The sequence below is a fragment of the Cyprinodon tularosa genome, unplaced genomic scaffold, assembly GCF_016077235.1.
Source record: "Cyprinodon tularosa strain WSP-4 unplaced genomic scaffold, ASM1607723v1 ctg647, whole genome shotgun sequence".
In the NCBI taxonomy this organism is placed as follows: Eukaryota; Metazoa; Chordata; class Actinopteri; order Cyprinodontiformes; family Cyprinodontidae; genus Cyprinodon; species Cyprinodon tularosa.
In genome coordinates this window covers 324,729-337,139 of record NW_024039393.1, presented here as the reverse complement: position 1 = coordinate 337,139, position 12,411 = coordinate 324,729, and the positions used below count along the sequence as shown (strand labels likewise).

Sequence of the window (12,411 nt, the reverse complement as noted above, 5' to 3'; positions counted from 1 at the left end):
CTTCAGCAATCCCTCACACTAAGCATGCTTGTAGCAACAGTGGAGAGGAAAAACTCCCTTTGAACAGGAATAAACCTCCAGCAGAACCAGGCTCAGTGTGAGCGGCCATCTGCTGAGGCCCACTGGGGTTCAAGGAGACAGAAGCAGACATAGAAGTGGACCATAGAAGCACTGATCTATAAATATGTTCTATGTTAGAATAGCTGATGATAACCTAGCTCCAGAGGTCTGTCTGAGGAAGAAATTGTTAATCAGACGAGATCTGAGACAGTTTTTATGTTAATGGATGAAAGCAAGAACATTCAATAAAAGCTGAGCTCATAACTATGACTGTCAGAGAAAAAGGACTACACACAAAAAAAAAAAAACAGCCAAGCTCCAACATATATAAGCAAAGGTGTTGATGTAATGAAACTGAGGCTGGATCCAAATATAACAAAGACAGGTTGAACAGTTTATTGAGCAGCTTGCTTTGAGAGTGGAACTGAACCTGAGTGGAGCTAACAGGCTGCAGGCAGATAGGCGGGAAGAATGTGTGAGGTTTACCGGTTCGTGATCCAGGAGAGGAAGGCAGACAGTTTATGCAGAGCTTCTCCCAGTTTGTGATCCAACGAGAGAGGAGCAGGCAGTCCGGTCAGACTGATTCAGAGATCCAGGGATCCAGAGGCAGAGCAGAGAGAATATCCAGGCCGGCAGAGTCAGACAGGGATCAAGCAGGCTCCGTATCAGGAAACAGATCAGGTCAGTAACGGGTAGACAACAGATACTTCTTATGAGATGCTGGACTATTCTTAGTGGGTTGGCACAAGATAAGACAGAGGACTGGTCTGATGGTGCTTATATACTGATGGAAACAGGTGACTCCGTTTAGAGCTGATTGTGGACGGGTGGAGCAGAGCAGGTGTATTGACTGATTGATCAGGCCAGAATCAGTGCAGAGGCCATTACAGTTGATGGCAGCAGCACAGCTGATATTTCTCTCCAGGATGGAGTCACAGCCAAACAGGAACAGACCAGATGAAGCTACTATGAGGAAAAGCAGAGAGAGCAGAACGTTAGAGATTGAACCAACAGATTCTGCAGAGTGGGAGAATAGAGATAGAATGAAGCAGAATGATGAAAAAGGGGTCCCTATGTCCTCCAGCAGTCTAAGCCTATAGCAGCAGAACTATAGAGATAGCTCAGGATAACCTGAGCCACTCTAACTAGAAGTTTTATCAAAAAGGAAAGTTTTAAGCCTAGCCTTAAAAGTAGACAGGGTGTCTGCCTCACGGACTAAAACTGGTAGTCGGTTCCACAGGAGAGGAGCCTGATAACTAAAAGATCTGCCTCTCATTCTACTTTTAGAAATTCTAGGAACCACTAGTAAACCTGCAGATTGAGAGCGAAGTGCTCTGTTAGGAACATAAGGAACAATCAGATCTCTGATATCAGATGGAGCTTGGCCATTTAAGGCTTTATATGTGAGAAGGAGGATTTTAAATTCTATTCTGGATTTAACAGGAAGCCAATGAAGAGAAGCCAGGATAGGAAAGATATGATCTCTCTTTTTCATTTTCATCAGAACTCTGGCTGCAGCATTTTGGATCAGCTGAAGGCTTTTAACTACAGTTAGTCGACTTCCTGATAGTAAAGAATTACAATAGTCCAGCCTTGAAGTAACAAATGCATGGACTAGTTTCTCAGCATCACCCCTGGACAGGAGATTTCTCATTTCTGCAATATTCCTCAGATGAAAGAAGGAAATTCTAGAAACCTCTTTGATATGGGATTTAAATGACAGGTCCTCATCAGGAACAACACCAAGATTTGTTACTTTATTATTTGAAATCAGTTTAATCCCATCAAAATGAAGTGACTGGCTAATCAGTTTCTTTTTTAAAGACTCTGGTCCAAAGACTATAACTTCTGTTTTGTCTGCATTCAGAAGGAGAAAGTTAAGATTCATCCAGGGTTTTATGTCTTCAATACATGCCTGTAATCTATGTAATGGGTTAGCTTCATCTATTTCCATTTCCATTTCATTTATTTTGAAACATGACATGATTTTACAATGTTTGCATAGAATGCTACCTAAACATACAGCATGTTTCAAAAAGGAGCAGGATGAAGCATAAGCTTATTAAACCCTACCCCTCAGTTACATAAGTCATGGTGGTAAAGGACGATTACAGTAAGACGAACAGTATAACTTTTTGTGTATTATTCTTTTTTGTATTCATCAAAAATACTTTTCTTATATTGTTTTTTGAATTGCTGGATGCTTTTACAATGTTTAATGTTTTCAGGCAAGCTGTTCCAGAGCTTCACTCCACTAACTGATAAACTGAAGGTTCTTTTTGTTGTTCGAACACACTTAGTTTTGAAATGTAATTTTCCTCTTAGATTATATTTTCCATCTCTATCTGTAAACAATTTTTGTATGTGTGCAGGAAGTAATTTATTTCTTGCTTTATAAAGAATTTGAGCAGTTTTGAAATCGATCAGGTCTACAAATTTAAGAACTCTTGAATCTAGGAATAAGCAGTGAGTGTGATCTCTATAATGTTTGTTATTCGTTACTCGTATTGCTTTCTTCTGCATAATAATCAGTGGTTGAATGTTTGTTTTGTAAGTGTGGCCCCACACTTCAACACAATAGGTTAAATATGGCTGAAACAATGAGAAATATAATGTGTTTAAAGCTTGTTTGGTCAGAAGATGCCAGGCTTTATTTATAACAGCCAAACATCTGGCCAGCTTTGACCGGATGTGCTGTATATGTCCCTTCCAACTAATTTTATTATCTAAAATGACACCTAAAAATTTTATTTCATCAACTAATTCTAATTGTACATCATCAATACTTAACTTTATTTTACTACTTTTTTTAATGTTTCCAAATAAAAAAAAAATAAAAAAAAAAGTAGTAAAATAAAGTTAAGTATTGATGATGTACAATTAGAATTAGTTGATGAAATAAAATTTTTAGGTGTCATTTTAGATAATAAAATTAGTTGGAAGGGACATATACAGCACATCCGGTTTTCATCTGGATTATAGACAGATATAGCTGGGTATCATCAGCAAAACAGTGGAAATTAATCCCATGCTGTCTAATAACTCTACCGATTGGGAGCATATATATATATATATATATATATACTGAAGAGAACTGCTAAGTTACCAAGGCTGCTACTGAAGAGAACTCCTAGAACTGATCCCTGTGGTACTCCACATTTAACCCTGGAGCATGAGTCTCATGGGGCAACCAAAAGAGGACTCTAATGCTAGTCAGCACAATTAGTTGGAACGACTGGCAAAAAATCCACATATGTAGAGGCTCGTCAAAAGGGGGTAGAGCAAAATACCTACAACAAACAAATACCTATTGAACGCTTGACACAAGTGACAAAGATGAACTGGCAACGAAGGCTGCTGAGGGATAGGTTTAAAGAGGTAAGGGAATCAACAACAAGACACAGGTGAGCAGTACCAGGGAGGCTGATTGAAGGGTAATCCAAGAAAGTGAAGTATTCTGAAAAGAAAACAGAACTTAGTGCCTGAAAATAAAACAGTAAGTTCAGAAAACAACTGAGCCAGACAAAAAATGACAAGAGAAAAAGAAAGTAATTAGCAGAGCTGCATGTGACGATGAGGAAGATTTATCATTAACGTAAACAAACCGAAATCGATCAGATAGATAGAAAGCTAAGTTGAAGACAACAGTTTTGCTAACTCTGAAGGTTCAACTGGATCAAAGCAGTCTAAACTCGGTTCAGATTCCATGACTACCTCAGATGCTGCCCCACCCTTCAGAGACAAACCAATTGCGGATAGAGGAATGCTCATGCTCTTATTTTTAATAAGATCAATCATATTTATAAAGAATCCCATAAAATCATTCCTGCTAAGAGCAGGTGGAATGGACGGTTCGACTAAGCTACGAAAATTCGACAAAATTTCCCATTTTAGCTTCTGTACACTGGCTGCCAGTACATTTTAGTTTTCATTTTAAAATTCTTTTATTTATTTTTAAAACTCTTAATGGCCTTTCCCCTTCTTATCTGTCTGAGCTGTTACATTCTTACACACCCTCCCGTTCCCTCAGGTCAGCTGATCTGTTGCTTCTGAGAGTCCCAAAGACAAAATGCAAGCTCAGAGAGGACCGTGCTTTTTCTGTGACAGCTCCTAAGCTATGGAACGATCTGCCTTTGAGCATAAGACAGGCCTCTTCTCTTGCTATTTTTAAGTCCCTTCTTAAGATTCATCTTTTTTCCTTGGCTTTTGCCACAATTTGAGAGGTTTCACTGTTTTATTCTGTTTGTATACTAATATGTATTTTATACTCGCTCTTTTCTATTTTTATAATTGCATTGTATGTTATCATTGTGTACAGCACTTTGGTCTTGTCCGGTGTATAAAGTGCTTCATAAATAAAGTTGGTTTGGTATGGTAAGCTATGGCTCTAAGTGAGTTAAAAAGATATCTAGGATCATTCCTATTCTCCTCTGTTAATAAGGAGAAATACGCTGCTCTTGTTTTACAAAGGGTCCTCTTATACAGCAGTAAACTATTTTTTCAGACAAGTTAGATTCCCGTAGGCTTCCAGAGTGCCATGTTCTCTCCCGTTTCCTAGCATTTTGCTTTAAAATGCACAGCTCTGCATTAAACCAAGGAGCCAGCTTACTATTTTTAAAGTTTTTCATTTTCAAAGTAGCTGTGTTGTCTAAGGCAGTACGCAGAGAACTAGCAACCCCATCAACAAAATCATCAACCTGTGAAGGGGAATAAGCTAAGCTTTTGCCCTCATGCTGCACTGGTCAGCGACACAGAGGAGAGAGAAACCTTCTTTTGGGGGAAGAGAACTCTGTTAATGTAATCCTGAAGGTTAGTAAAAAGTGGTTAGAGGACAGGGTTATGAGGAAATACTATTATTTCTTACCATTCTATGCCATATGTCAGGACAAGATCCAAAGTATGAAGATGAGAATGTGTGGGACTATTCACATTTTGAACAAAGCCAATAGTGTCTAAGATAGTATTAAAGGCTGCTCTTAAGCATGGATGTTAAAATCTCCCACTATGATGACCCTGTCAGTATTTAATACCAAATCAGAAAGGAACTCTGAAAACTCATCTAAACATTGAGAGTAAGGACCTGGTGGACGATGCAAAGTTTCAAAAAGAAGAGGTTTTCTGGTTTTGCTGTTAGGGAAACTAAGAGTGGCAGCCTATTTGTTAGGGCATAGAGCTTGGAAGTCTGAGGTTCTGAGTTTGCCCCACTCCCACAGTCTGATCCAGGGTCAGATGACCATAGAGACAAATACAACCCACCCTGCTACGTGGCCCAGTTAAACTGACTGCAGTCCGCTGTTCCGCCCAGAGGAACTGACTAAAGACTGCTTTTTCGTACAGTGGAATCGAATACAGACCACTGTTCCACCCAGTGGAACTGAATGCAGACCGCCACCAGTAGGTTGCTGACTTGAGGATTTGGAATGCTTCCTCCTTCCTCTATTCCCATTTCCTGTCTGCCTACTTTCAGAAAAAAAGCTCTCTGTTTGCTCATGAAGCTCCATCAGTGTGTGGAGGGAGGAAATCTATGGTTAATCTCTGCAGTTTGCTTTAGGCTGTTGCTGAACGGCTGCTAAGGTAATTTCTGTTCATTTTATTTCATCATCATCTTGGGTCACTTTATGGCTCCAGATCAATCAGATCATCCGGTCACAAAGTGACTTCTATCTATGGGAAACCAGCTGATGCAGGATTCCCTCTTGCTGGATGAGGGTGTGTGGCGTTATTAGCTGTTTGGAGGTCCAGGATCTCTTTACATTCAGGATGAGTCACATTGTGACGAAAGTGTTTTGTGGTACTTTATGTGGCTCTTCACTTCCTCGCCTTCATTCGAAAGGCATTTTGTTTGCTTTGAAGTTCAGGGCTTCATCTGCATGCACAGAGCAGATGATCTGCAGCACCCAGACTGCTGCTATAAATTCCCTCCTTGCATTTAGACGGTGGCAGCAGGACCAAAGTCCACTTTCCATAGGTCACATGTTTGTGGCTGACACACAGAGCCAGGAACTCGTCTGATCTGAATGTGTTTGTGTGTCACAGTGTGGAAGGTGATGCTCCTGACAGTGCGGTGGGCGTCTCTGTGGATCCCAGTGGCAGCTATGGTTGCAGGCCAGTGACCCACGGCTCAGGCCTCGGCCTGGACCAGCTGGACAGCCAGTTCTACGGACACATCTTTCTGCCGAGCCAACTGCGACCCCGCCGATCAAAGCTTCCGCATTCCCAATCCATCCTCCGCAAGCAGGCAGAGGAGGAGGCCATCAAGCGCTCGCGCTCACTGTCAGAGAGCTATGAGCTGTCATCAGACCTGCAGGACAAACAGGTGAGAGACCAACCTGGAAGCTTTAAACATTACAAAATAACAAATTACAATCCAGTAGTTTGAGCCCCTTTTTTATTACAAGCAAGAAAGAAAAAGAAAAAAGGAAAAAAAAAACAACAAAAAAAATATCTCAGACACCCACATGCCGAATTCCCAGCAACAGCTGCCTTAGGCCTGGTTGTGGTGCGACCGGGCCTGAGTACAGTGCACGAGTGCGTCGAGCACTAGGACCGAGCGGAAAACCGCAGCTCAAGCTGAAGCCCGCTTCTCTGAGTTTAGCTCGGCCACAAGCTGCTGATTGGCCCTCCATCTTTTCTTCCATGATTGGCTGTCACGGCTGTTACTCTTAAGAAGCTCACTTTACTAACATCTAATGCGCCTATGAATCTGGTCTGTGATTGGACGGTCAGATTGCTGCTGACGTCCTAAATGCTACCGTTATTAGAATGTGATTGGACGGTCAGATTGCTGCTAACGTCCTAAATGCTACCGTTATTACAACCTGATTGGACGGTCAGATTGCTGCTGACGTCCTAAATGCTACCGTTATTAGAATCTGATTGGACGGTCAAATTGCTGCTGACGTCCTAAATGCTACCGTTATTACAACCTGATTGGACGGTCAGATTGCTGCTGACGTCCTAAATGCTACCGTTATTAGAACCTGATTGGACGGTCAGATTGCTGCTGACGTCCTAAATGCTACCGTTATTACAACCTGATTGGACGGTCAGATTGCTGCTGACGTCCTAAATGCTACCGTTATTAGAACCTGATTGGACGGTCAAATTGCTGCTGACGTCCTAAATGCTACCGTTATTACAACCTGATTGGACGGTCAGATTGCTGCTGACGTCCTAAATGCTACCGTTATTAGAATCTGATTGGACGGTCAAATTGCTGCTGACGTCCTAAATGCTACCGTTATTAGAATCTGATTGGACGGTCACAGCCCTGCTTAAAGTTCTGGCCAACATTTACTGGAAGAGTCAAAGTAATCACTGGCCATAACCTTTTATTAAGTCAGGTAAGGTTAAACAAAACAAAACAAAAAAAAAATCTATGAAAATGTTTTAAAAACTATGATAAAACTGCTGTTGCTCCGATTCAATGAGCTATTGAAGGATCAAGATTAAAGGGTTAGTTCGGACTTTGACTCAGATGGAATTTTATCCCTCGGATGTTTGCTTAGAGCTGGATTATAGGGAATACAGCCAACCAATCAATTTCCTTTTTTCTCTTTGCAGGTGGAGATGCTAGAACGCAAATATGGTGGGCGTTTCATAACCAGGCATGCGGCACGCACCATCCAGACTGCCTTCCGCCAGTACCAGATGAATAAGAACTTTGAGCGTCTCAGGAGTTCTATGTCTGAAAATCGGATGTCCAGGCGGATTGTTCTGTCCAACATGAGAATGCAGCTGTCCTTTGAAGGACCCGAAAAAGTCCACAGCTCCTACTTCGAGGGAAAGCAGGTCTCTTTATCAGATGATGGCACTAAAATAGGTGCCCTGGTTCAATCTGAACGTGGCGGAGAAAGAGGCATCCAAACAACGGCACCAAGAGCACAGAGCGACTTCACAGACGCCATCACAGAGCTGGAGGATGCCTTCTCCAGGCAGGTCAAGTCTCTGGCAGAGTCCATCGATGATGCACTGAACTGCCGCAGCCTGCATGGAGAAGACAGGCCACTGGAGCAAGGAAGAGGCAGAGAATTCAGTGGCCAAGTCCCATCTCCAGACCAACGTAAACAAGACGAGATGACAGCCTCCTATAGCGACGTCACCCTCTACATTGATGAAGAAGAACTGTCCCCCCCTCTGCCCATGTCTCGGTCCGTAGGCAGACCCTCCAGTGCAGAGTCCGACCTGCGGCAGCGCTCCCCCAGCTCCCCACAGGACTACTGGTCATTGGCTCACAAGGATGGCAAAGGGGACACAGACACCAACTGTCGCAGCACACCCTCTCTGGAACGCCAAGAGCAGCGTCAGCGCGTCGACCACCTGCCCCTACTGACCATAGAGCCTCCCAGCGACAGTTCGGTGGAACTGAGCGATCGCTCAGACCGCAGCTCTTTGAAGAGGCAGAGCGTCTATGATCGGAGGCCCGGCAACCAGCAGGTCAGCCCCAAACACGGCGGCCACGGCCCACCTCCCAGGGACCCCTCCAGGGAAGACGATGTCTCCCGGCACTGGCCCCGACAGCTCGAGGCTCACCTGGCTATCAACGGCACAGCCAACCGCCACAGCAAGTCCGAGTCTGATTTCTCTGATGGCGACAACGACAGCATAAACAGCACGTCCAACTCCAACGATACCATCAACTGCAGCTCCGAGTCGTCGTCAAGGGACAGCCTGAGGGAGCAGACACTCAGCAAGCAGACGTACCAGAAGGAGACCCGGAACAGCTGGGACTCCCCTGCCTTCAGCAATGACATCATCCGTAAAAGACACTATCGTATCGGCCTGAATCTCTTCAACAAGTAGGTGCAGCACCCCAATGAAAATGGTTTACTAAACACACCTGTTTATGTTCACCCTTTGTGGAGGATCTGCTCTAATCTGATTCCTCTGCTTCAGTGTCCAAATAGAAACAAAATAGATACGATCAGCAGCAATTACTGAATCTGATTTAGGGCAAGATCAGCAGCACTCTGTTGGTTTATTTAGCGCACCTCTCAGAAGCTTGTTAGCCTTCTAACACCATTCAATAGATTTCCTCAGGGTTCCCATAGCAACAGGAAGGAAGAGCCTTCAAAATGCTGCATGCTGCTAGAATACCAGGGGCGTTATATAGAACCAGCAGTCCTAAGGCTTCTTGCCTTTTATTTTGTTTTTATGTCCACTATGTTAAGGTGATACATCAGATGAGGCGTCTTTAACCCTTTAAGCCCCATGTAGCATTTTTAGGGGTATTTGTGAAAATTGCCTACTCACACTTTCTAAGGTAATGTAACGTACAGGATTTTGGACCCAGGAAACAACTCAGAACGGTAAGCAGAATGCAACAGTTTTTATTTATAATGGAAGGCGAGGGGAGCGTACAGGCGGCTCTCGGTCAGGAAACCCCCTGTGGCGGAGACAACAGGTTAGTGATCAGCAATCAGAGAGCTAGAGAGGAACTGAGGCTGGATCACTAACCTGTTACTGGGTCGCAGGGTGGGCGATTAGCACCGCTTAGAGTCCGGGGCAGGAGTCCGATCGATGAAGGGGCTTGTGGAAACGGTGGCCGTTGAGCGGCGGATGGTCAGCTGAGGGCTTAGGCCGATGAGCTCCAGAGGCAGTTCGTTTGTGGATTCAGAGACGGGGTCCAAGCGAAGGTACAGAGGGGCAATCCAAAAGAGAGGTCCAGGTCCGTTCGAGGGTCCGTTTACTGGTTTGGGTTCAGAGCAGGCAGTCAGAATCAGATAAGGGGTTTGGCAGGCTCGGAGAGAAAAAGGGCAAAAACAGGTCAGGTAACAGGTAGGCAGGCAAACAGTAGAAGAGCTGGAAGGTACTCAAGAGATGGTTTGAGACGATCTGGCACTGGGAACAGATCCAAATGAGCTATATATAGAAGTGGGACCAATTAGAGATAATTGCAGGCAGGGTGGAGTGAGCAGGTGTGAGGAGTTGGAGATTAAGCCAGCACCAGTGCCGAGATCGTCACAGGTAATCCACGGTTATTTTTTAAGTTACTTTGTCAAAATTACTCAACAGTGATGAAGTTAGCATCACTGACAAAGAACATAACAATGTGGCATATTAGATTAAACTGTAGGATCTAGGATACAAGCAGCACAGACATTTTTAAAATGTGCAAAAAAACCCACTCATGTTATAGCCGATGAAATAAAAGATTTCAAAACCTAAATACATGGTCCAATAGCAACTGATGAGCAACGCTTCTGTCTCCACAGCCACATGAAACCAGAACTAAATAAATCTCAAATTAAATTGAAGCATTGCTGAGAAACAAGCTAATAAACAGAGAGAGATTAAACCACTGAGCCACAAACCAATTTTAAAAATATATCTCTCTCCATGAAGACTATGTTTTAAATGCTATTATATTGGGTTGAAAATAATCTCTATAGTAACAGAAAAAATCAGCGGCCAGACGTAGCCTTTAGAGACCAACAAGCTAACCGCTAATCTTGCACACCTGGATCTAGATTCTATTGCCTCTGACATTAGATTCTCTTATTATTTGCTAAAATCAACCACACTCACCAAGGTACAGTGGCAAGGCTCTGTATACAGTGGGTACGCAAAGTATTCAGACCCCTTTATATTTTTCAGTCTTTGTTTCATCCATCCATCCATCCATCCATCCATCCATTTTTTAACATGCTTTATCCCAAGTGGAGTTGCAAGGGGTGCTGGTGCCTATCTCCAGCTGTCTACGGATGAGAGACATCCACGCTGGACGGAGAGGCAGGGTCCATCCTGGACAGAGAGGCAGGGTCCATCCTGGACAGAGAGGCAGGGTCCATCCTGAACGGAGAGGCAGGGTCCATCCTGAACGGAGAGGCAGGGTCCACCCTGGACAGAGAGGCAGGGTCCATCCTGGACAGAGAGGCAGGGTCCATCCTGGACAGAGAGGCAGGGTCCACCCTGGACAGAGAGGCAGGGTCCATCCTGGACAGAGAGGCAGGGTCCACCCATGGACAGAGAGGCAGGGTCCACCCGGGACAGAGAGGCGGGGTCCACCCTGGACAGAGAGGCAGGGTCCATCCTGGACAGAGAGGCGGGGTCCATCCTGGACAGAGAGGCGGGGTCCACCCTGGACAGAGAGGCAGGGTCCATCCTGGACAGAGAGGCGGGGTCCATCCTGGACAGAGAGGCGGGGTCCACCCTGGACAGAGAGGCGGGGTCCATCCTGGACAGAGAGGCAGGGTCCATCCTGGACAGAGAGGCGGGGTCCATCCTGGACAGAGAGGCAGGGTCCATCCTGGACAGAGAGGCGGGGTCCATCCTGAACGGAGAGGCGGGGTCCATCCTGGACAGAGAGGCAGGGTCCACCCATGGACAGAAAGGCAGGGTCCATCCTGGACAGAGAGGCAGGGTCCATCCTGAACGGAGAGGCGGGGTCCACCCTGGACAGAGAGGCGGGGTCCACCCTGGATAGAGAGGTGGGGTCCACCCTGGACAGAGAGGCGGGGTCCACCCATGGACAGAGAGGCGGGGTCCACCCTGGACAGAGAGGCGGGGTCCACCCTGGACAGAGAGGCGGGGTCCAACCATGGACAGAGAGGCGGGGTCCACCCTGGACAGAGAGGCGGGGTCCACCCATGGACAGAGAGGCGGGGTCCACCCTGGACAGAGAGGCGGGGTCCACCCTGGACAGAGAGGCGGGGTCCACCCTGGACAGAGAGGCGGGGTCCATCCTGAACGGAGAGGCGGGGTCCATCCTGGACAGAGAGGCGGGGTCCACCCTGCACAGAGAGGCGGGGTCCACCCTGGCGGGGTCCACCCTGGACAGAGAGGCGGGGTCCATCCTGGACAGAGAGGCGGGGTCCATCCTGGACAGAGAGGTGGGGTCCACCCTGGACAGAGAGGCGGGGTCCATCCTGGACAGAGAGGCGGGGTCCACCCTGGACAGAGAGGCGGGGTCCACCCTGGACGGAGAGGCAGGGTCCACCCTGGACGGAGAGGCAGGGTCCATCCTGGACAGAGAGGCAGGGTCCACCCATGGACAGAAAGGCAGGGTCCATCCTGGACAGAGAGGCGGGGTCCACCCTGGACAGAGAGGCAGGGTCCATCCTGGACAGAGAGGCGGGGTCCATCCTGGACAGAGAGGCGGGGTCCACCCTGGACAGAGAGGCGGGGTCCATCCTGGACAGAGAGGCAGGGTCCATCCTGGACAGAGAGGCGGGGTCCATCCTGGACAGAGAGGCAGGGTCCATCCTGGACAGAGAGGCGGGGTCCATCCTGAACGGAGAGGCGGGGTCCATCCTGGACAGAGAGGCAGGGTCCACCCATGGACAGAAAGGCAGGGTCCATCCTGGACAGAGAGGCAGGGTCCATCCTGAACGGAGAGGCGGGGTCCACCCT

At 46.4% G+C, this 12,411-nt stretch overlaps 1 protein-coding gene across 5 annotated transcripts in view; it reads left to right on the top strand.

Moving 5' to 3' along the window:
- Window positions 1-12,411, top strand: part of iqsec1b (IQ motif and Sec7 domain ArfGEF 1b) — a 90,808-nt gene that overhangs the window by 54,775 nt on the left and 23,622 nt on the right. For all 5 annotated transcript variants that reach the window (XM_038308750.1, XM_038308751.1, XM_038308752.1 and 2 more), the window contains 2 exons: window positions 6,097-6,376; window positions 7,624-8,858. In XM_038308750.1, coding sequence (XP_038164678.1) covers window positions 6,097-6,376; window positions 7,624-8,858 — 1,515 coding nt within the window. The remainder of the gene's footprint in view (window positions 1-6,096; window positions 6,377-7,623; window positions 8,859-12,411) is intronic.